The sequence below is a fragment of the Haliotis cracherodii genome, unplaced genomic scaffold (assembly GCF_022045235.1).
Source record: "Haliotis cracherodii isolate W230 unplaced genomic scaffold, xgHalCrac1.p SCAF_15, whole genome shotgun sequence".
Taxonomy (NCBI): domain Eukaryota; kingdom Metazoa; phylum Mollusca; class Gastropoda; order Lepetellida; family Haliotidae; genus Haliotis; species Haliotis cracherodii.
Window position 1 is genome coordinate 4,027,970 of NW_027266270.1, and position 24,956 is coordinate 4,052,925.

A 24,956-nucleotide genomic window follows, 5' to 3' on the forward strand; every position below is an offset into this window, starting at 1 on the left:
GACAAGCATGGGTTGCTGAAGACCTCATAATTCTATCCTGGATCTTCACGGGTCCACAGCCACGTAGATAAGTGGTTGGCCCACAAGACGCATACTATTGTTAATCGATCACTAGACAAAGTGTGTGTGTGTGTTACTTGCTGTGAGGCCATAAGGATGGACTGACCAAGATAGCAATTGCGGCGCCAGTGAAAACAACCACCTGTTCTGGAGATGACTGACACTAACTGGTTGTACGAGTTATCAGGGTTCTGTTTAAGCAGCTTCAGAAGGACCACACAGCAATGGTGGACAACATGGCTCCTTTACAAGGCCAATATCCTATCAGGGTACTAAAACACACAAATGGAGACAGGCACCATTTGGGGAGATTTGTTTGTTGTTTAACGCCTCACTCAGCTACATTCCAGCAATATGACAGTGGTCTGTAAATAATCGAACCTGGGCCAGATAATCCAGTGATTGACATCATGAGCATCGATCCACACAAATGGGGTATACAATAGAATCAACCAAGTCACCAAGTCTGATCACCTGATTTAGTCGTCTCTTACAACAAGCATTGAGGTTGCTGGGATTATTTTCTAACCCGGAATCCCATCCATCACGGGGAGAAGTCGATAGAAACTGGTGTTGATTGATACTGATCAGACTGTATATACCATGTATACAGTGGTCTGCAGAGTGCAGGGTAGATTAACACTCAGTCTCTGAAAATGAATAATTCTGATAAAAACAAAAAACTCCATAAAAATTGAAAAGGAGCCCCAGTGAGATGGGAGATTCAGAGGAAAATACCGACTTGCTTCATTATAAGGTCTTTTGAATTACAGAAAGGGCTGGGTGGAAGGGAAAATAATGGTTCAGGAACTGTGAGACTGACTAAGTTTTTATCGCCTTCTATTGAGATCCATCTATTGTTAAAACCCAAACTCCTTCCTCATCCACAATTCTGCTTGTCAAGAAAACGGAAATCAGCTGTTGTGAAGTTAAACACAGAAAGAGTTGGAAATAAAAAATGTTTGACTGAGCAGCCCTGGAAACAGTTTCGGTTTCCAAAATATTAAAAATAAATAGAGAATCTCACCCTCAAGTCTTTTGATATCAAATATATCGAGTGTTGATATATTTGATATCAAAAGACACGAGGGTGAAATTTTATTTATCATCCAAAATCATTCTTCCTACTTTTTCAGTTTGTAGACAATAATAAGCAGTGTCTTAAGTGTAAAAAGTACTGCTAGCAGCTTCAGTAGCAGAGCCATTAGTGAGCCATTCATGGTAACCAGTGACGTCACAATGGTCTGCAAATGTAGATATTGCTTGATCTCACCAAAGCGATATCTCCTTTGGGAGACAGCTATGGATGATAATGTTAAATATACCATACTTTTTAAATATTTCATTTCATGTAACTCGAGAGGTGTTATGTCAATGCATTAAAAACGTCTTTATGTAATTACTTTTTAAATAGAATCTTCTAAATTTTTTTGTTGTTTGATTGTCAGGCTCGCTGACTTGGTTGATGCATGTCACTGTATCCCAATTGCATGGATCGATGCTCATGATGTCAATCACTGGATTGTCTTGTCCTGACCTGAACTGATTATTTACAGACCGACATCATAGTTTGAATATTGCTAAACAACAAACAAACAAAACATAGATAAAAAGTCTCAATCACACATGAGGCATCGTTCTGTTTCTTTGTTATTTGAGTGTTAATAAAGCTTGTCTTGTCAGTCTTGCAGTTTAATGTATTGTATTCTGCATGTGGAGAACTAGACTTGCACAAGTCTATAAGGCAATAATTATTAGCATAAAATTATAATTTCAAGATAATGTAACTAATAAGAACAAACTGTCCCTACAAGAGACTGGAGTCCTTACAGTCCACATACCAAGACTTATGGAGGAGGAGACCTATGAGGAGGATTGAATTACTACCACCCATGGACTTGTCTTTCAGTACAGCCTTGTAGCGAGGTTAGTGGTGAACACAAAAGTTTGGATTCAGCATTATAAAAAAAAATGTGTTTAAAGTTTTGCATTTCCACTATAGTTTAGGGTCAGAAGAATCCATAAAACCAAAGATTGACATTGTGCAGATAACAAAAATTTTCACAACAAAACAATATCCTGCGAAGAAAACAATCTCACACAGCTGGCTACGTGTGCACCATGGACAATAAAGGAAGATACAAAGTGACGGTTGAATGGTTCTCAATACACAGTCCATCTGAGGGCAGACAGCATCTCCTGTTATACACACATAGTTTACTAAAGTGTCACAAATTGAACATAAACAGGTAAAATCTGCAAAAATACTGTACAATATTGCTTAACTCGCCCAAGCCATATCTCCTGTGGGAGCCAGTTTGGGATGATAAAGGATACTTCCACCCACATAACATGATAATATATACACAGGAAAATAGTGGCACTGACCTATCTCTCCATGTCATGAATTGAGACATCTACCCTTTGTGAGTGAGTGAGTGAGTTTGATTTTACGCCGCTTTTAGCAATATTCCAGCAATATCACTGCGGGGGACAGCAGAAATAGGCTTCATACATTGTACCCATGTCGGGAATCGAACACGGGTCTTCGGCGTGATGAGCGAACGCTGTAACCACTAGGCTACCCGACCGCCCCCCACCCTTTGCGAGAAAAGTCGGGACAAAACAGCTCTAACAATATATGGTGTTCCTTACCCTTCCACTAACTTTAAACTTACACCCTGACTCAACACAGGATTGTGCCATAGCACAAAATATATAGTTATAACCAGAGAGAGATTCTTTTGTCAAGAATTTGAAATTCACTCATATTTCAGCCATATGTGTGACCTCATTTGAAACAACTGATGCCTGATCAGCCAGTTCAGTTGTTTTGTGTGTATCTGGAAATATATGTATTTATTTTTATTTTTATTTTTTGTACAGGTTGCACATGGTTATATATACCTTACAGTTGCAAAGATAACATAGATCTTTTAAACATGACCTTAGGCAATAAATAGGTGATGACACAATGACAGAATTTATAGAAGTATGGTAGTCAATTATGGAACTAAGATGGCTGAACATTTTGAAAGGACATAGTATTTGGAAATAAACATTTGATTCATAACTTTAATAGTATAAACATCACATAAGCCGAAGTCAAGTATCTAATGTCTCCCTATAAAAAAACAACCAGTAGAATGTAGTGAAGCCCCTGGGGAAAACCCTGGGGATATTTACAGTACTACGTTACGCGGTATACACACAAAGGGTATTGCTCAATACTCATTCAAAAATCTGAAACAATTTCACTGGGAACACGAACAGGTAACCATGGTAACCAGGTTTCACTGTAAATATAAATTAGTTCATAACTCAGTGTCCCAACTTCACTGTCTTGGAGTACACCGGGACTGGTATAGTATTTGAACCAGTCAACAGTAGGGATCCCCAAATCTATGCTACTTACATTAGGGCTGTGACAAGATCCTTTTCACTGTCATCCTTAATGTCAAACTCAGATATTGATAAACACAGAGGTTTCCACTTACTGTAAATTGTCATGATATATATAATTTATAGAAGTATGGTAGTCAGTTATGGAACTAAGATGGCTGAACATTTTGAAAGGACATAGTATATGGAAATAAACATTTGATTCATAACTTTAATAGAATAAGCATCACATAAGCCGAAGTCAAGTATCTAACATCTCCCTATAAAAAAACAACCAGTAAAATGTAGTGAAGCATTCTTAGTCTGAAAACCCCGCGGATATTTACGGTACTACGTTATGCGGTATACACACAAAGGGTATGATATATTTTCTAAAACAAAAGAAGTGTCAACAAAAAATCAAACCACACTGGCAATTGTTGCCAGACCAGGTAAACAGCCGACAACCTTATAATAAACAGCTCACAGAATAGAATAATAAGTACCTCGGATTTGCGTAAACGTCAACAAAGTATCCCTGTTCCAATGCGTAGTCTCCACAGGCATGGTTGGTGATAACAACGTACACCCAACTATCCAGGTCTTCTACAAGCAACTGTGGCGTCACAACACAGTCAGTCCTGCACCACCAACCCCTGATCTGCTCTCAGTCTCAGGTCAGTGTATTTCCCACCAAGTCCTACATCAGTGTTGGAGCCAGTACAATGGGGTACATGAACCGTATCAACTTGCTGCCCCAGTCCCCAACAACTGCATCTATTTGTGGGGGTGTACAGATTGTCTCCAAAATAGGAATACGGTTAAGAGTTCACTGACATAAATTCTAAAAGGCTAAATGTCCTAATTGTGTACCGTTTCACTTATCCGTACTATTTTCCTTACCGTTATCAAAAACCATGTAGTTATGAATCATGATTAAAACATGTAATTTCCTTCACAAAATTCATGAATAAACTGTTGAAACAGTATACAGCTATATATTCATTACTGACAAAATTAATAATCAGAAGCATACAAAAGATGATATTCATGACCGACATAAAAAATGTTTTCATGGGACAGTAGTGATTCATCTGTCATAGTTGTCGACAGACATCAGCATGTATTGTTTACGTTCTGTCTTCACTATGAAAGGTCAGTATTAATGGCCTTTGTACTGTGGCAATGATGAGAACTGGCTGGTGGGTGTTGTTAGACCCTAATCTGTCAGGGCTGGGCTGGGAGGTTTGAGGTTAGGCAATGTTGGTCCAGAACAAGAACATCATTCGGGACCAACCATTTTATATTTGTGTGTGTGTGTGTGGGGGGGGGGGGGGGGGGGGGGGGGGAGATTTGTTCCAGAAGTACTTGACAACAAAAAAGGTTTCCTCATGTTTTACACATGGTGGTTGTCGTGAAGCAAAATTAATGTTTTGTGTAAAATCTGTTTTTTGTCTGCTTCTTTCAGTGGCGATTATGTTGACCTAAAACAATTTTTTGTCCCACAAAAGTCCCAGCCAACCCCCCTAAAATGGATGGTCCAAAGGAGACTACACAAGTTTAGGAAAGTTTTTGAAAACTCAGTGAAAGTACAAATTATTTTTTACAGTCATATTTAAAATGGTGGTGACGATGTTTAAAAAACAACAAAAATGCTTATAACATTGATACATAGTTGTATTTGCTGTTTTTGACAGCTTGACATATTTATCACAATCAACACACCCCAGGATATATTCATTTATAAACTAGTGATTAGTAATGTTGCCCTGAAGACACAGGTACATTTTAACCAGGACATTGTGAGTTTTACTTGACAGGTAAAACATGGGGTATTTGACACTCAAATATGGATATAACGAAAACTGGTTTCCATTTTTTTAAATTTGAAGTCAGAAGGAATGGGTGCATTGTCAGAAAGAAAAGCAAAAATTAATGATTTGTAGTGTAACCATAGAGTTCTTGATAGTTTTAGTCATTAGACAATATATCACGTGACTAACGACGGGTCCAGGTAGTCCCGTATATACCCGGGTCCTACTCAGTACCCACCCGACCCAGATACCGAGTTACTCATCCCAGCCCTAATAAGTTCATATGAGTGAGTGAGTGTGGTTTTACGCCGCTTTTAGCAATATTCCAGCAATATCACGGCAGGGAAATTCATATGAATAACAAGAGGATTATCAGGTGGAATAAGATGTTAGAAGCGACCTGTACTAATCCATTTGCAGCATCCTTCAGGACAGGGGACATGAACACTAACTGTGAACCCTACAACTGAAACGTCCATCACATTCAGGAATCTACCAGTGTGGTTAAATCCCTCACCTGTATCCACAGGGGCTGGTAACTAAACATTAGCAGCTCCAATCTATGGTCACACTTTAAAGGAAGGATATGCTAAGGTCAACTTACCAAGTTGTTTGAGTACGAATTCAACAATGTTCACTGTAATACCACGATAAAACTATACACTCATTTCAAGTCAAAGTTTTAGCTACACAATGAGACATAGAAGAAGAAAATAGAAGTCTTACTTTGGGAGCATGTGTCTTCAAAAGCTCAAAATATTGTGATGTTTTACTCCAAGGAACACTCGCCACTATTCCTTTATCGACACATGATGCTGGTTGCATCTAGAGGTGAGACGACCTGTACTACCATCTGTCACTTCTACCCAGCCTAACAGGCAGACTACTATCTAGATACAGCCCTAGTCAACATCCAAGTGGTTGATTACGGAGCAAGAACAACGATATCAGTTATATGTCATACAACAATCAGTCTGACATTGTAACATTCTGATTATGCACCTTATCCAAACAGTTCACATACAGGTACACAATCTTGCTGAAAATGTTACAAATATTTTCTTCAGTCAGATTATATTACACCACTCAAGTGCTTCTGATGCTACACTAAGTCACACACCACACCACAGTGACCACAGTGACCACATGTTCATGCGTATATATCACCTGCTTGTGAAGTCTTGTTCAAAGAAAGGAATACCAATATATTCGTTCATTCGTTTCTAGAATAAATTAATTTCAAATTTTCAAGAGTAGGTGGGCTTTCAATATTTACCAGTGGGGGGTGGTCGTAGGCTTGGAGTGGGGGGTTTGGGGTAGGCTTGGAGTGGGGGTAGGATTGGAGGTGGGGGTTAGGGGTGGGATTGGAGGGGAGGGGTTGGGGGTAGGATTGGAGAGGAGGGGTTGGGGGTAGGATTGGAGAGGAGGGGTTGGGGGTAGGCTTGGAGTGGGGGCTGCTGGGTGGCTGTAGGGGAGGGGGTTTAGATCGGATACACTAACATATTACTGCCCTTTCCATGCTTTACCCATATCAGGATCACTGCACATGAACACTGAATTTGAAATCCGCTAAGAAATATTTGAAGTGTTCTTGTCCAATCCTCCCTCAATTCATTGAAAGGGGACAGCGAGTCACTCTGTGAGACATACAGCCATAGAATATCTAGAGCGGTTACGTAACTCACCTGTATCCACATATATCATGCTGGCTGTATCCACCTGCTCTACAATCTGTGTCACCTGTACATAGCCTGATGCTCAGGTAACTTGCTTGAGGCACATCTGATTGAGAGTGGGAGAGGGGGGGAGGGCGTGTTGAGGAGGAGGGAAGAAGGGTGAGAAGGTAAAGGTCGATAGTTATCTCCCTTTAGGGAGTGGTGTTGAGACATACAGTAAAGAATGAGCGTTGAGTAATCATTACTCATTTTTCCTGATTGGGGCATCGGCGGTCAGCCGGCTTTGACAGTTGTGGAGGAAGTGAGTAAATTAATGAATGGGGACTTATGGAGACGATGACAGATAAAGGACACTCATCAACAAACAGTCATCTAGCCTTGCAATCATAGGACTAGTAGTGCTAAGAAACACCTCCCACATTTGACTGACATTATGATTTGTTTGTTTGTTTGTTGCTTAACGCCACTCTATTCCAGCTATATGATGGGGGTCTGTAAATAATTAAGTCTGGACCAGACAAACCAGTTATTGACATCATGAGCATCGATCTACGCAATAGGGATACGATGACATGCATCAACCAAGTCTGCGAGCCTGACCACCCAATCCCGTTAGTCGCCTTACAACAAGCATAGTTGCCTTTTTCGGCAAGCATGGGTTGGTGAAGACCTGTTCTATTTCTACCCCACATCTTCATAGGTCTTGACATTATGAGCAATGATCACACCATTGGGGTACAATGACATGCAACCCACCACGTCCCTGTGTCTGACCACCCAACCCAATTACTGACCCAGTACGAGGTACAGTGACAACTGTGGGTGTTCTGATGCAGTCTATTACAGATCATAAACATACTGAAGGAAAGTAAGAGGGAACAGGGCAGTTCTTAGTTTTTTCCATCTCCACAGGATCATGTTTACACCTGTACATGCCTCTGCGGTCAGCCAGCTTTGACAGTTGTGGAGGAAGTGCGTAAGGGAGTTATGGAGACAATGACATATAAAGGACACTCATCAACAAACAGTCATCTAGCCTTGCAATCATAGGACTAGTAGTGCTAAGAAACACCTCCCACATTTGAAAAAGCTCTTACAACTATTCTAGTATTGTCCAAATTTACTTTGTCGAAAGATACACTAAATATCCTCTTTATTTGAAAACAGGCTCCTACTGACATACTTCAATTTTTGGGATGGGCTGAAATAGCAAATAAATATATTTATATAATGCTGATGTCGATGCATAGTGCTATACCACTGAGATAACATGCTGCAGTTTTACATAAATACCCCACTCAGACACAGTATAGAGACTCAGAGCCGACCAGTTCCTGTTTTATCCCCTTAATGCTGAGTGCCAGGTAGAGTAACAACATGAACCATCTTCTAACCATCTTTTGGTATAGAGTGGGAGGTCCGGGGATCGAACCCCGGACCTCCCGCTCTCTGGGCTTACTCGCAACCGCTGGACCACGGCGGCTGTTCATGACCTACAGTCATAAGGAGAGAGCACCATAGGGAGTCAGATTTAGAGTGACTGAGTGAGTTTAATTTAACGCCGATTTTAACAGTATTCCAGCTATATCGCAGCGTGTCAGCTTAATGTCTGAGAAAAGGCCGAAGTGATGCAGGTCTCAGACGTTTACCACTTCGGTATGGTACAGATAAACCTAGAAACATAATCAGGGCGAACCGGGATTTGAACCCACAATCATAAGTTTCTGCCGTGCCCAAGGGACGCAACTCTGCATAGCAAATTATGGCGCCTGAGATGACTGGGCCACCCGTGCCTCCCTCAGAGTTAGAACAGGCCCTACAATCTATGCTCACGACAAAATGGACAGGGTGGTCAAGCTTGGTGACTTCAGGTTAATAATGGGTCATCGTACCACTACTTTCATTGTTTGAAATATAGGGGTTGCAGAGTGGAATCCTTAGGTTTTGTGAAATTGTTCCAATACTAACAGTATTCATACTAGTATTAGGGGAGTATTAATCTAGGCAACAACTCATATTAAGTTATAAACTAGAAATATAAAAGACTGAAATATCAAAAAAGATAATATGCTTCTCATTGCTTCCGTGTGTAGATGACACCTCCCAAATCTACAGGAATATGAAAGCCTAACATTTCCTATAAAGTTATACTAGGATATTGACACTCACATTCATTTTGTGTGTCACAGCGTTGTGTTTCCAGTTTAACCTTTTAAGGAAGCATTCAATACTGTCCATGAAAACAATGGGTTTTCTTTCCATGATTAATACATTTGGATTATGTGATGGGGAATTCATTTCCTCATTTCCGCATTCATCATGTAGCGTTATCAGACTTATTACGGTGATCATATTGATTAAAATTATTTTTCACTATTTCCAGATAATGTTTCGAGCCATTGAGTATTTACATTCAGTACTTTTACTTCCTGTGGTCAAGTATATTGAGCTTTGCATACAGATGAGAAGACTTTTTTCAAAATAATTCTTCTGTGCTGTTGCAGGTACCGTATTTTCTTGAGTATAGTGCACACTTTTTTTCGAAAAAAACACAGCTGTGTAGAAGGGGGTGCGCATTATACACGAATTATGAGTTTGGATGTTATTTCCCCCCATGGAAAGACATTACCGTGAGCATGAAACACCGGAAATACCATGTCAACAAATCCATACTGAAGTACGCAAAATAATCATGTAATTAAACTGTGTGGCTATAAAAAATGTTCTTTGTATATCTGGACTTATGTTTGTAACTTACTTCGTTAATTTTATTCAAAATTCCTTATAATATTGTTTTTATTAAGTTTTGGTGAAGTCGTGTGTGAAGCTATCGGAAGATCACACAACTCACCGTTATTCACAGCAACCACGGTCAGAATACCGCTATTGACACCTTGAAATGATCTTTAGTTGACAGAGAATGGATACATATATCATAAATGACATACTTTGACTCGTTAAAAGTCATATTTGTTTTTGTTTGACAATTCTATGTCAACATGAAATTCTCGCGATCACGTGCGCGTGAGCCTTGACGGTGACTGGTCAGACATGTTCCATGTAAAAAATAATACCAGGGAATAGCGATCAGCTGCTTCGCTTAGGGTTATTATTATTTTAAATATGTTTAGTAAAGGCTGCATATAATTAAGAAAATAATGGAATATATTATTCCTGATAAAAAAAATAGTTTCAGATACAATTGTTGCCGATTCTTGCAGTAAAAATCCTATAAAGTTGTATCATTGGGTGTGTCTTGACCGAATCACCGGTCGATTCCAAGAAAACGTGTGTACAGCTGATTGCTGTTTCCGGCTTAGTTTACAAGAAAATACACAAGGTAATCTTAATCCCTAGATATAAAACAATGCCTAGCAGAACAATAAATAATACTATTTAAACGGTAAATAAACATGTCTGGTGATTTTTTATCTCAAATTTCGAATTTGTACTGACAAAGTTTCTCAGCACCCGTTTGTTTGCCGGACTTCGCTGAAAGGGTACGGTGTAACTTTTTTCTGCCCATAATATTCAAATTTCCTTTTTTCCAAAATACTGAACCCGCTAGAGGGGGGTGCGCATTATACATGGGTGCGCACTATACTCAAGAAAATACGGTAACTACCAACTCGGTTATGCTTGTGTGCTGGCCCAGGTGAGTCACATGTAGAATAACCTTATAACATGTCTAATGTAGAACAAGCGACATCTGTATAGTATTGTTGAGTTCATGAGTGAGTGAGTGAGTATGGTTTTGCGACGCTTTTAGCAATATTCCAGCAATATCACGGCTGGGGACACCAGAAATGGGCTTGACACATTGTACCCATGTCGGGAATCGAACCCGGGTCTTCGGCGTGACGAACTAACGCTTTAACCACTAAGCTACCCGACCGCCCCCTTGAGTTCATGATACATGATGTCAATAAGAAAAGATCCGAAAAGATATACGTGTACACAAGCTGAAAAAGCTACAATGGGTAACAAGAAAACTGCATCAACACAGCAGCAAATTTTAATTTGATTTCATTTGATTTACAAAATATTCCCCAAAATATTGAACAAGCTGTGAGCTCCCACTGTGATCACTGAAAGGCTGAGAATGGCTGAATGAGATAAAATGCGGAACTAAAATTGTAAGAGGATATAATATCTTAAAGGAAATTACATTGATTCAAATTTAAATTTAAACAAATTACAATGAAAACATACATTTATTCAGAATGTTACATCAACACATAATTTAGAAGAAAAAACCCAACTCATTTGAATGCCATATTCATTTACTAGTTCCACTTTTATATGTTTCACTATTGTTTTTACCTCATACGTGGTTGGAATTAAGGTTACACTGTTGGGTTTTCATTGAGGACTACCATCACTAGATATTTCATTGTCTCCATGTTCTCGGGCTAGCAGACTAGCAGACTAGCAGGAATTTTGACGGATGGGAATAAACATTATATTTGACTATTTCATGAATGTAATGATTGTGGTGGGTTTGTACTTATTATTAATGTTAGTCATTGTTTATAGTTCCTTGTTGTCATTCCACTACAGGGGCGGTCGGATAAAACGTTCGCTCTTCATGCCGAAGACCCGGGTTTGATTCTCGAAATGGGTACAATGTGTAAAGGGCATTTCTGGTGTCCCCGGCTGTGAATCAGCTGGAATATTGCTAAAAACGGCGTAAATCCATAATCACTCACTCACCCACTTATTCCACTACAGATCAGTCGAGCTGGACTAGCTACACAATTTGAGGACTAATTAGTGAATACCTCTGCATTAGTCCTCTGAGATTAAGTCTAAAAACATTTCCTTGTATGTAACATTCGTTATGATAGACTATCTTGGAGATTTAATCTGACTTTCCAATTGAAACAAGTCAGTCACAGGAGATGACATATCCCCCTGGTCTGGTTCAGTTTGGAAATGGAGATAAAAATAATGATGTTCAGAATTTTTCAAATACCAAATCATAAAAAAGCACCAGTTCACTACTAGACTGTATAGCAAGTTTCATCTAGAAATATGTATCGATTTTGGAATTCTGCTCCGGAAACGAGAACTACCCTCCTTTTCAGTATAAGTCCAACAGTATAAGTCCAACAGTATAAGTCCAACAGGGGGATATTTTTAAGAAAGGGGGAAGTGTGCACTTTGTGTAATGATAACTACCGCTCAAAATTCACCATAATATACAGGTATGTAAGCAAATACTCATTGTATTAACATCGTTGCACAAAATTAAAATTAACAGCTTCTTACTTTCTAAAATAATTTAACACATGTGGATAAAACATTCCTTTATGAGAAAACCTCATTATTTCTATAGGAGAGTGTATATATGGCCCTCAGAATCTGAATAATTCAACAAAACCTCTCGATATTGTCATGATTTCATTGGTTTGTTGTTTAATGCCACACTCAGCAATATTCCAGCTATATGATGGCGGTGATTGACATAATGAGCATCAATCCACGCAATTGGGATACGATGACGTGCATCGACCAAGTCAGCGAGCCTGACCACTCGATCCCGTTAGTCGCCTTAGACGACAAGCACAGTCATCTTTTACGGCAAGCATGGGTTGATGAAGACCTACTTTACCCCGGATCTTCATGGGTCAAATTGTTATGAAAGACAACAATGTGTTCATATGATGGATAACTAGTCTTGACACTAAATGCCATGGTATGGCTATTATGTGTCCAAAAGGTTGAGTTTATAGGTTGTGAGGAAGGTTTTTTCTCATATTTGAAAATTTGCAAGTCTTTGACCGAAGCTGACATCTTCATCATGTTCTTAGGAGATGTACATAAAAACAACTACCATAAACATATGGCAAAATATGTCTTCAAATGGGTCACAGAATTGCCCAATAGTAAAGGTATCATAAGGACGAGTAGAAGTCTGCCATTTTTAGAGGTTTTGCTATATGTTATCATTATAAGGACTAGTGGACTGGAACTGTTAGCTTCTACCGCTGCATTCCCAGTGGCCCTGGGATGCCCCTTATCACCCCTCCTCTTTTGGTTCAGTCTTTGTCTGCACATTCCAGGTAGGAAACTAAATATAAACCAGGTAAACATACCTATCACACTATTACAAAACATGATCATGGTAAATATCTTACCCAGGCTGGTTGACATGTTGATATAAAATCTCCCAAAAACAGAATCGAGTACAGACAATGAATCTCTCATGTTTCAATCAGTCAATCATCAAGTAGTGAAATGTCTCACCCAGATTGTCCCTCATGACGTTATGGAAGATGTCAGACAGATAGGTCGGGTAGGTATCTGTGTTGACTGAGTGAGAGGAGTGATGACACTTGCCAACTGACTGACGGTAACTGTGAACCACAACAGGAACAGTTTCCTGGTAAGTAGTGCGACCTACTGATCACATGAAACTTACGTCACACTGACTCAGACTGGGGGGAGAAGGGGGAGAAGGGGAGAAGGGGGAGAAGGGAGGGGGAAGGAATCGGGGCACCCAGTTACAGTCACGAAGTTCATTAATTAACTGTGTCACACTACATTGTGTATATACACTTTAGATCAACAATCGTGTTACATACATCTTGAAAAGTAATAGCTATTCTCATAACTCATCTCCTCTGATTCATATTCCCACTTGCAACTAGGAAAGCGAATGACAACAGAATGTTAATCCTGTACAAGAGATAACATGTTCAGTGTACAGTTTCTGTTGCGTAGCTTTATCATGTTTTAGCATGTTTAAGTTGATAAGTTCCTTCGGGACGTTTGAAGAACACATCTCCGTCTATTAGGCCATTAGTTTTTTATTTTATTTTTTTAGGGGGGGGGGGGGTTGGGTACAAATCCGCCAACTCAGATGGTATAAGAAGAAATAAAAAAATAAGTTAACTTGAAATATCACACAAAATAGTTTGATTGAGAAATACGCGAATCGCCTTCTGTTGTCAGATCACATATAACTTCTACCAAGTACCATATTCGACGTAATAAGTGCCCAGGGCGCTCTCAAAATTAGAATAAGGGGCTCTTATTAGAATATTATTTTGGTGAAAAAAACAGAGTTGAAAGATAAATTTTGTGGTTTATGCTGACAGCCTGAAATGTTTATGTACGACAGATATATTTTTCCAGAATTAAATAATCATAATCAAGGGTGCATATAACACATGAGTGCGTATAATATGCGAATAAATAAGTCTTGTGTACATTGATCAATCGGAAAGGGTGCTAATTGGGATCGTTCACTAGCCAATATCTTAACAAATGTCACCGTGGGCGCTTATTAGAGCGGGGCGCTTATTACGTATATCTTTTTTCTGTATATTTTTCCTGGATCTTGAAAATGGACATAAACAGGCAGTTCTGAATGGAAAACGATGTCAATGTGGTATTTATGTCTTTTCAGAGCGCCATCCGAAACCATGGCAAGTGCAACTGAAAAGGCATACTATGGAGAGGTAATATTTGTTCTGTTAGGGTTTTCTTGTGTTAAATATAATTTCCAAATTGAGGTGGAAATGAAATGAAACCGAATCATTTGGAAAAGCTTAGTCTCAAGAACTAGACAGATAGCGCATTCGAAGTTGGTATGGGGTTCGCCTGCTGCGACCTCCTGTAGGGTTTGTCAACTCTCCATGGGGCGATTGGCTCACAAACATGCAATGTTTCCCGTTATTTTTCACCAACGCAAAGGAATTTTTTCCCAGTTAAGTGTCAACGTATCAACCGTCAAAATTCTTTAAACTTTGTAATGAATTAATAGGTCATTTTTTTCATCAAATAGAAAAATAAGAATATATCATTGAAAACATGGAATGTTCAACCTTTATCATGCATATGACAGCATCCTGCAAATAATAATGTCTGGACCAGAAAAAAACAGTGAAACGATATCAGGATAAAATCCCTTACGTTTGAAGCCTGACCAGCTAATCCATCTATGACATTATAGGTTACCCAGGGGACTTATCCCAGGAATCCAGGGGTGATCCGTGACGTCATTACAAGTCAGTTTTATGAGAAAAGGTAAGGTGACAGACCATGAACTGAATCTCCTTGCCAAAAAGAAAATTAAATCACTTTGAAATGAAATAATAAATTGACACGACCGGTAGATGACAATGTTTAGAAGACATTGTACGGGCTCTTCAAGGTTGAATTACTTCCACTTCTCGAGTACTACCCAATAGAGGAACGACTGTAACATCCTCGACAAAGGTCAGTCGGTGCACACGGAGGACGGAGGACTTGGATGAATGGAGTCAAGATGTGCACATGAGCGAGTGATTCATTCAGCTTGCGTAACACTGGCATACCTACCTACACAATGAGGATTAGAGCGCATTTAATTAATTTAATCATTGTTTAATAATGGGAACTGTACATACCCAGACAACACACACACAAATTTGAAGAAGTATCTAGACAAGCCATATTACTGAAGACAGGCCATATTACCTTACAATGACCATCTTAATTTAGTACCACCATAATTACCGTGGACCCAAAGTTCAAAGTGTAACTTACGTCTGTTTGTAGTTGAATGCCACACTCAGCAATATTCCAAATAATATAACAGAGGCCTGTTCCTAATCAAGTCCGGAGGAGACATGCCACTTATTCATGCACTGAATCAAGATAGCATGTCACTAACAGAGCTCCAGATAAGCTTTTAATTTGGTGTTGTGGGTATTTTACGCATGCATTTTAAAATCATTGGGTATCAATAATTCTATCTGGGTATTCAAATTTCTGTTACCCACTAGTTTTTACACATGTTAAATATTTAAAAACACTACTCATCTAGTCCCTGCAAACTGGTGTCGTGTTGGTTCGAGAGGACTAAAAAATACCACGATACATCCACAAGAAAGTGTGATGGCAAATGATCATGATGTAACTGTCATCATGGAGTTTGGCAAGGTTGACGGAATGTCCATTTATAATTTCAAAATAAGTTGCTGATTTGCTAATCGATTACGCAGAGTTACTTCACAATATTTTGATGATACGCACAAGTTATATTTTTGTAGCGTATCTGTAATGTTCGTTGCGTATTTGATACACTTGGATTTTATTTTACTGCATATTTCTGCATTTCGGATGCGTATTTTACACAGATACGCAGCTTATCTGGAACTCTGCACTTATCTGACCCACTACATTGTTGTTTTAATTGTAAACCTGAAACTCTGCGCTTCATATTTTATTCATTATTCATTGGTCTAGACTCATGCATAGTCTCTGAACATATATAATATCGTTTGTACTCCATGTAAATTGCAATGGAGCCCAAGTGTAACTGAACCTGCGGAAAATAGGGGTGAAGGGATACAGCAACGTCACAATACGTATCACGATACGACACATATCACAATAAACATATTTACACCAAACTGCATGGAAACCTCTTGACTATAAATATTTCAGAGGAGGTTGAAAAGGAAAAGTCTGCTGCAGACACATGTTCGTAGCTATTTTCAGTGGTGAACTTGAATTGCTAATTGCTACATCATGTACATCTGACTGACCGAAACGCCAACGGTCATTAAACGAGTGCTAAGTAATCTATTTCAGCAAGTGTATCGTCCTGTATCAATGCAGAAAAAAATAATAAGGTTCAGGAAGTATGAAACCGAGTATTGCGTGGTTATTTGCTTATTTCACAGTTTATTTCACGTTTTCTAGTTAACCTCTGCGTTTCCATTTGGAAATCACCTCAAAACAAGTTGAATGCTTAGTTTCTAACACTGCCACATCACGCAGGTATCTCCTGTGCTTGCATATGATCACTGATCATCACCGTCGCCTGCTGACAGAGCACTTCCTGGTGGAAGACACTGTGTAACAGCTGGCTGTATGCCATGTGAGTCAGGGAGTGAGGAGATCCTACACAGAATGTTGTTACTGCTGGTGTCAGCAATATTCCACATGTATCATGGCGGCATGCAGATTATCAAGTCTGGGCATGAGACAATCAGCCAAGTCACAGACCCCCTCGTGTAATTTAGTTGCTTCTTCAGCAGTAGAAACTAACAGTTTAGTCCACTAGTCCCTATAATGATAACATATAGCAAAACCCTTAAAAATGGCAAATTTCTGCTAGTCCTTATGAGCAGTTTGGTAGGACGAGAGCCAATTTCTGATGCTGCTCTTAGGACAAAAACAACTTAATATTCTAGAAGTGATGTATGATCTATTTTCCCAGCATTTCCAGGAACTCATTAATATTCCCAAATTTTAAATGGTCAGCCCATTAGAACAAGAAATGGAGTGAGTGAGTGAGTTTGATTTTAACAGTATACCAGTTATATCTTAGAGTGTCAGCTTAATGTGGGAGGAAAGCCCAAAGTGATGCAGGTCTCGGATGTTTACCACTTCGGTGAAACCGACGAGAACGGGTATGGTGCTGACAAACCAAGAAGCATGATCGGGGTGAACCGGATTCGAACCAACAATCATAGGTTTCTTGCGTGCCCAAGGGATGCAACTCTGCAAAGCTAATCACGGCGCCTGAGACGACCCAGGAAATGGAATGGTATGCTTAGTGATCTCTTCTTATACAAACTACAAGCCTTGGTCCCCATCCACAAAGCATTCACAGCCTACAGATAAAAACTCTACAGCAAATTATAGGCTTAAAAATGTCATAGCGCTAAGAAAGCTTTGTGCATCAAAGAACAGGCCCTTAGCTAGTCAGTGCTACAACACAACATTTGACCATGTCGACACAATGTCTTGGAACAAGAAACAAAAGCAAATAGTTGCAATTTGTCTGCAAGCCTACATGTACATGAACAAAAAAGTAAGGGCGTATGGGGGATATTTTTTGTGAAATTGTGTGCTCATTCAAAAAACATTCATGATCCCTAACGTATTTTCACTTCACTTGCTACTATGTAGCACAAAAAGCATGTACATACACTGCTGTGAACACTGTTGTTGATGAGTTGCTTTCATTTTGTTGTATTGGTATCATCAGTTTTTGAGTGAGTGAGTGAGTGAGTATGGTTTTACGCCGCTTATAGCAATATTCCAGCAATATCACGGCGGGGGACACCAGAAATGGGCTTCACACATTGTACCCATGTCGGGAATCGAACCCGGGTCTTCGGCGTGACGAGCGACCGCTTTAGCCACTAGGCTACCGGACCGCCCCCATCAGTTTTTGAGGATATCTGGGTTTGATCACAGGGATCAAACTGTTGCACACTTACAATGTGTTCTGTCCAGAACATTGTAGGAATATCTTTATGAAATCTCTTGGGCATTGTGGTCTTGGTGCTTATCTAAATGTTATTAATAAAGACATTTATGCACATTGTACAGTGTGTAATCAGCTTGATAATATAGCTCATTTTTTATTGCATTGCCAAAAGTATGTTAATCAGCGTAAGGCAATGGTGGAGTCTCTAACAGTTCTCAATATTGACTTCTCATTGTCTGGTATTTTATGTTCTAGGAATATTGTTCACAATGATGTTCAGAATGTCATCCTCTCTTATATTAAAGCGTGTGGCAGTTTTGATACTTTATAAAATATCCAGGTTCTTAGCAAACCTTTATATGGGCAAGGTGTAAATGAGGCCTAGTTGCCCGAACACCTATAAAACATTTTAATGATCAATCAATCAATCTGTCTTACATTTGTTTTGACAGGCCTGCCTGTGCTGGTGTTTTGCTGCCCCTTTGAACAGTGTTTCTGTCATGTCACAGCATGTCAGCTTAACGTGGGAGGAAAGCCAGAAGTGACGCAGGTCTTACCACTTGGTTTAAGCACAAAAGCATGGGTACGGTGATAACAAACCTAGCAACATAATTTGCCAGTAGAAATCCTGGATGTCTAAAAAAGGTGAAAGTGTAAGTTGTTTTTTTCAACATTCCAGCAATATCATGGCAGGGGACACCAGAAATGGGCTCAACACATTGGACCCATGTGGGGAATCGAACCTGGGCCTCCGGCGTGACAAGCAAACACTTTAACCACTAGGCTATCCCACTGCCCTAACCATGACCAAGAAAGAGTCCACTATACAATTATCCTGTAATGGAATACACTACTCAAACTTTGATAAGGATAAACCCTAGTATCAGACAGTACACCAAACTGACCAGTACAGAAAGTGTGGTATGGCTTCCATGTCTCTGTATCTCAAACAAATGTTCAGTGTTACATATATAAACATGACAAGGCACTGCCAGTAGAAATCAAGAATGTCCACGGTACAAGCGGACATTTTCCTGTAATGTGTATGTAGGGTAATACTGTGGTATCAATATCACCAGTCAGTAACACAAAACTCGCAAGTCACTCATTATGTTACCCACAACGGGAAATGATAACATTATGTATATAATGTTGTCAGTAGAATTGAGTGTCTGACAAACATTACACATTTCACTTCAGACATTAGCCATAAAACATGAAGTAGCATTGCCCAAAGTAACATTCCATGAATAGTTGTCATTTAAATATCTGGGTAATTTTTGTCAAAGTTTCTAAAATTTAACATCACTTTGTCCGGAAAAATGAAATTTGATGATAAAAAAACAAAGCAGATGACAATAAGTAAGTAATCAGGTCTGCAAATAATCGAGTCTGGACCAGACAATCCAGTGATTAATATCATGAGCATCGATCCACGCAATTGGGATCGATGACATGCATCAAACAAGTCAGCGAGCCTGACTACCCGATCCTGTTAGTCGCCTTTTACGACAAGCATAGTCGCCTTTAACGGCAAGCATGGGTTGCTGAAGATCACAGGTCTTTTTAATATGTCCTAAAGTATGTTTACAGTGTTTAGCCAAATAAGGTTTCTCATATATCTATCCAGGGCGACGTTTCTTTTGTGGTTCAGTGGTTCATCTATAACAACTAAGTAATCAGGTCAGTAATATAACAGCTGTGAGTAATCATGTCAGTAACATAACAGCTGTGAGTAATCAGGTCAGTAATATAACAGCTATAAGGAATCAGGTCAGTAATAGAACAGCTGTAAGGAATCAGGTCAGTAATATAACAGCTGTGAGTAATCAGGTCAGTAATAAAACAGCTGTAAGTAATCAGGTCAGTAATATAACAGCTGTAGGTAATCAGGTCAGTAATATAACAGCTGTTAGTAATCAAGTCAGTTATATAACAGCTGTAAGTAATCAGGTCAGTAATACAACAGCGTAATAAAACAGCTGTAAGTAATCAGGTCAGTAACATAAAAGCTGTGAGTAATCAGGTCAGTAATATAACAGCTGTGAGTAATCAGGTCAGTAATATAACAGTTGTAGGTAACCAGGTCAGTAATATAAAAGCTGTAAGTAATCAGGTCGGTAACATTACAGCTGTGAGTAATCAGATCTCTAATATAACAGCTGTGAGTGATCAGGTCAGTAATATAACAGTTGTAGGTAACCAGTTCAGTAATATAAAAGCTGTGGGTAATCAGGTCAGTAATACAACAGCTGTAAACACTCAGGCCAGTAATATAACAGCTGTATGTAATCAGGTAAGTAATACAACAGCTGTAAGTAATCAGGTCAGCAATATAACAGCTGTAGGCAATCAAGTAAGTAATAAAACAGGGTAATATAACAGCTGTAGATAAACAGATCAGTAATATAAAAGTTGTAGGTAACCAGGTCAGTAATGTAACAACTGTAAGAATGTACAAAACAACCTCAAGGCTACGATAACCGTAAGCCTATGTTAAATTAGGTCAGTAATATAACAGCTGTAGGTAATCAGGTCAGTAATAAAAGAGCTGTAAGTAATCAGGTCAGTAATACAACAGCTGTAAGTAATCAGGTCAGTAATATAACAGCTGTAGGTAATCAGGTCAGTAATATAACAGCTGTAGGTAATCAGGTCAGTAATATAACAGCTGTAGGTAATCAGGTCAGTAATACAACAGCTGTAAGTAATCAGGTCAGTAATATAACAGCTGAATGACCAAGTACAACAAGCATATGTTCCTATTTCAACCTAGAATCCCCATTGGGGACCAGTGCAATGTGTAACAAGGGTCCAGCACTGGGGGCTGTTGTTCCTTGGAATGGAAACATAAATATCATCAATCCTTCACTTGTATACATGAGGTTCTATCATCTCCAGTGATCGTTGGTGGTTCAAAAGAGAATCACAGATTCATTGTTTGGAAAAAGAATGTTGCATTATTGACAGAAGACACTATTGTATTACGTTCATAAACTCATAAACTGAATTTTTCTAGGCTCAAATGCACATCGAACTTCCAACATAATCAAGTTACACTCAATGGATAAATGATCCTCAACTGTCAACTATACTGGATTGATCAATGTGCATACAGGTAGCAGTGATGAAGCATTAGTCAACCACAGCATAGTAATCAATTAAATCATTCAAGACTTCTGTCCTGCCGGTCTAGTCATAAACAATGCCTCAGCTTTGACCATCGTAACCCTCAGACATACTGTGACAGGGTTTTACTCGATGCACAATGTGTGTCCAGTACGCATAAATGTTGAGAATAGATGCAGAAAATATTATACTGCATCCCGATGGACACACAATAACATTCATTGTACCTACAGCGCATCAAGAGCAGTTATGGGTGTCTGTTATTTTTAACCCATCAATCATGACCACTATCCACATGATCATTGGTTGAGTCCAGTCTGTAAAGTAGTTATCTTAAACATACAGTACACTACACCATTTCCTTAATTTACAGGACCCTCATATTGCCTGCAAGAACCTTTAAAATTAATTAATGCAGGTCCCCTGAACCTCCACTTTTGTAGAACCATGCTGTGATACATCATCTTGATGTAAAACAGAGCTCCAGGTAAGCTGTGTATCTGCGTGAAATACGCATCAGAAATGCAGAAATATGCAGTAAAATATAATCCAAGCGTATCAAATATGCAACAAACATTACAGATACGCTACAAAAATATAACTTGTGCATATCATCAAAATATTGTGAAGTAACCCTGCTTATTCGATTAGCAAATCTGCAACTTATTTTGAAATTATAAACGGGCATTCCGTCAACCTTGCCAAACTCCACGATGATAGTCACATCATGATCATTTGCCATCACACTTTCTTGTGGAAGTATCGTGGTATTTTTGAGTCCTATAAAGCTATAGAACCCACATGACACCAGTTTTCAGGGACTAGATGAATAGTGTTTTTAAATATTTAACTTAAATACCCACATGTGTAAAAACTAGTTGGTAACAGAAATTTGAATACGCAGATAGAATTACTGATACCCAATGATTATAAAATGCATGGGTAAAATACCCACAACATCAAAAGCTTATCTGGAGCTCTGTAAAAGGAAACTATCTGGACAAGTCATCATTGCTTCCCACCAGTGTTTTATGAAGGATGGTATGATATTTAAAAAAGCAACCTGTCAGTTGCAGACACACATTATTCCCTGCATTACACATCATGTCAATAAGCTTAATGTAAGAGGGTCCATAATAAACCAACTTTTGAAATTATCATACTATCAATCCAGCCATAGAAATAATCTGGAGTGAGTGAGCACGGTTTAACGGCACTGTCGCAATATACTGGCCGAAATCTTGATAACATATAAGTACCCCAACTGAGAAAATGAAATTCTGCTGTTTTAGCATATTGCTAACAAACAACAACTGACTTGTACTAGACAAGTTCCTTTTTTGTAATTTGTTAAGACATGCTGAAGCCACACCCCTCACGACATACTCTTCATAACTGTCAGTACTCCCATCAACAGAACCCATGTATCATGGCATTAGGTACCTATAAAGCTAGCAAATCACTACGGAAAAATACTAAATTGTGGTAATTTGTCCTATAAACAAGTTTAAGGGCTGAAGAAAACATATACATACTATGGCAAATCTTATAAAGGTTTGAAGGGGGTGGCAGCATATCAAAAATAATAAAGGGACATTTCTAAAGTAACTTGTAATCGGATAACATTTGTTCACGTAATATTTACCGATGTTCAGTTTCTAAAATAGTAAATTCAATACATTGATGAATCAACAGTTTTCTTCCAAGTCACTGTCTCCTAAGACATCAACATTCAAACACATCAAATAACAAAATAAACTTTCATACTGGGTCCGAAGTTACTTATACCACCCAAAAAGTAAAACGATGACAACAGAACTTTTTGGATTTGAAACGGTGTAGATAATTAAAGAAAAAGGCACCAAAGGTTCATGCCATGCTCGTACATAAACTGCCATATTATTGCCCTTCATGATAGCCCATCTGGAATACTTTACAAAACACTAAATGTCACCAGCTGACTTACCCAATCTGTCCACCATTTTGAATGTTTTCTGAGTCACAAGGATACGTGATGTCCCAGAATAAAATTAGCAGGTGAGCTATGAGGCGAAAAGAGTAGTTTCCCTTGAACCACAGACTTGAAAAGAGATGGTCTCTGTAAATGGCCCCAGGTCTCGGTTTACATGGGTGCGGAATATATATATTTGGATAAGGAATTTTACGAAACTCTTTTCCCTAGTCTTATTCGAGAAAAGTATTTTTAAGTATCAGAAATGTTACATGCACATTTTATGTAACTTTATTGTGTGTAGAAGGCCCCTAGTCAAATGTGTTTGTACAAATCATTGGAAAAGAGGTCTTATATCATGTACGTAGACACCCTGATTTTGAAACATGGATTTGTTTTACTGTGGTTATGAAGTAAACTAATGGCGGCTATTACCATTTATTATTATCGGAACTTTCTCTGCAGCACTTAAAATATGCTTATCTGTGTACCTTTCAACTAATTTACTCTCAGCAGGATCAAACAGATAATGAAGCATCTATTTCAACAACGATCCCCCAAACAACACAAAGATAAATCATGACATTCTCTGAACAGTCTGCAGAAAATCCGGCATGTCAGTCCTTCCAAATGGAGATAGATACAGTTATCTGGGGGTGCAGGCTAACTTGAACGGCACCTCAGCAAAACGTCGGTCGAAAACGGCAGCTCTATTTTTACTAACGACAAGAGCGATTTATGTAGTGGTATATATGCTTTGCTTTATTGTGTAATGTTGCAGTATTTATGCTTTATTCACATTGTCATTGTCTTATCTTCCACAGTTATTCACAGATTTATAATAAATAATATATATATTATACAATAATAAATAAATGCAGTTTGACATTGAGTTGATTTGAGTAAAGGTACTTAAAACTTCAAAGAATGTGATGTTTTCACAGTAAGTTTATTGGCACCTTCCAATCAGAGTCGGCGAGTAAATCGGAGTAGATGCTAATTTCTAATGTAAACTTGTTTACAAATAACTTTTTTTTGGGTGAATTTAGTCGAGAATAGTTAGTTCCCACTACGTGACACAATTTCGATTACCGTTTATCGTCAGTCCTTAAACAGTACTGGGAGTTCATCCATACCGGGACCGTGAAGATCCGAGATATAATAGGTCTTCAGCAACCCTGCTTGCCGTACAAAGACGATTATGCTTGTAAGAGGCGACAAACGGGATCGAGTGGTCAGACTCGCTTACTTGGTTGATGCATGTCATCGTATCCCAATTGTGTGGATCGTTGATATCAACAACATGATATCAACAACTTGATTGTCTGGTCCAGACTCGATTATTTACAGACCGCAGTCATATATAGCTGCAGTATTGCAGAGTACGGTATTAAACAACAAACAAACAGAAAACAAAAAATCATTTTTACCGGACGGACCTGTATAGATTCTAGGAAGGCGTACATTTCTGTAGTGAAAGTTGACTCGGTGTTTATTGAAGACAGACACTTCTACTTTTGCGTTCGAAGGCAAGAGTAATGTTTTTTGTTTGATTTAAACATATTTTATTGACAAGGTTTTAATTTGTTGATCTATATAAATAAAGTAACACTTACACACTTTTTAATGTGTATATGTGTGTGTGCGTGCGTGTATGTGTGTGTGAGAGAGGGTGTGTGTGTCTGTGAGTGACAGTGTGTGCGTGCTTGTTAGAAAGTGTGCGTGCGTGT

At 38.8% G+C, this 24,956-nt stretch overlaps 1 protein-coding gene across 6 annotated transcripts in view; it reads right to left on the bottom strand.

Annotated features, from left to right (window-relative positions):
- The window catches only part of LOC139462179 (pleckstrin homology domain-containing family F member 2-like), a 47,632-nt gene extending 24,366 nt beyond the window's left edge, over positions 1–23,266 (bottom strand). The window contains exons 1-2 of one of the 6 annotated variants that reach the window (XM_071243730.1): positions 23,242–23,257; positions 13,181–13,290 (exon numbers count right to left, since the gene is read on the bottom strand). In XM_071243730.1, coding sequence (XP_071099831.1) covers positions 13,181–13,196 — 16 coding nt within the window. In that variant the 5' untranslated portion in view covers positions 13,197–13,290; positions 23,242–23,257. The other 5 variants (XM_071243731.1, XM_071243727.1, XM_071243729.1 and 2 more) reach the window with 5 other exon arrangements.
- Positions 23,267–24,956: the final 1,690 nt, after the last annotated feature.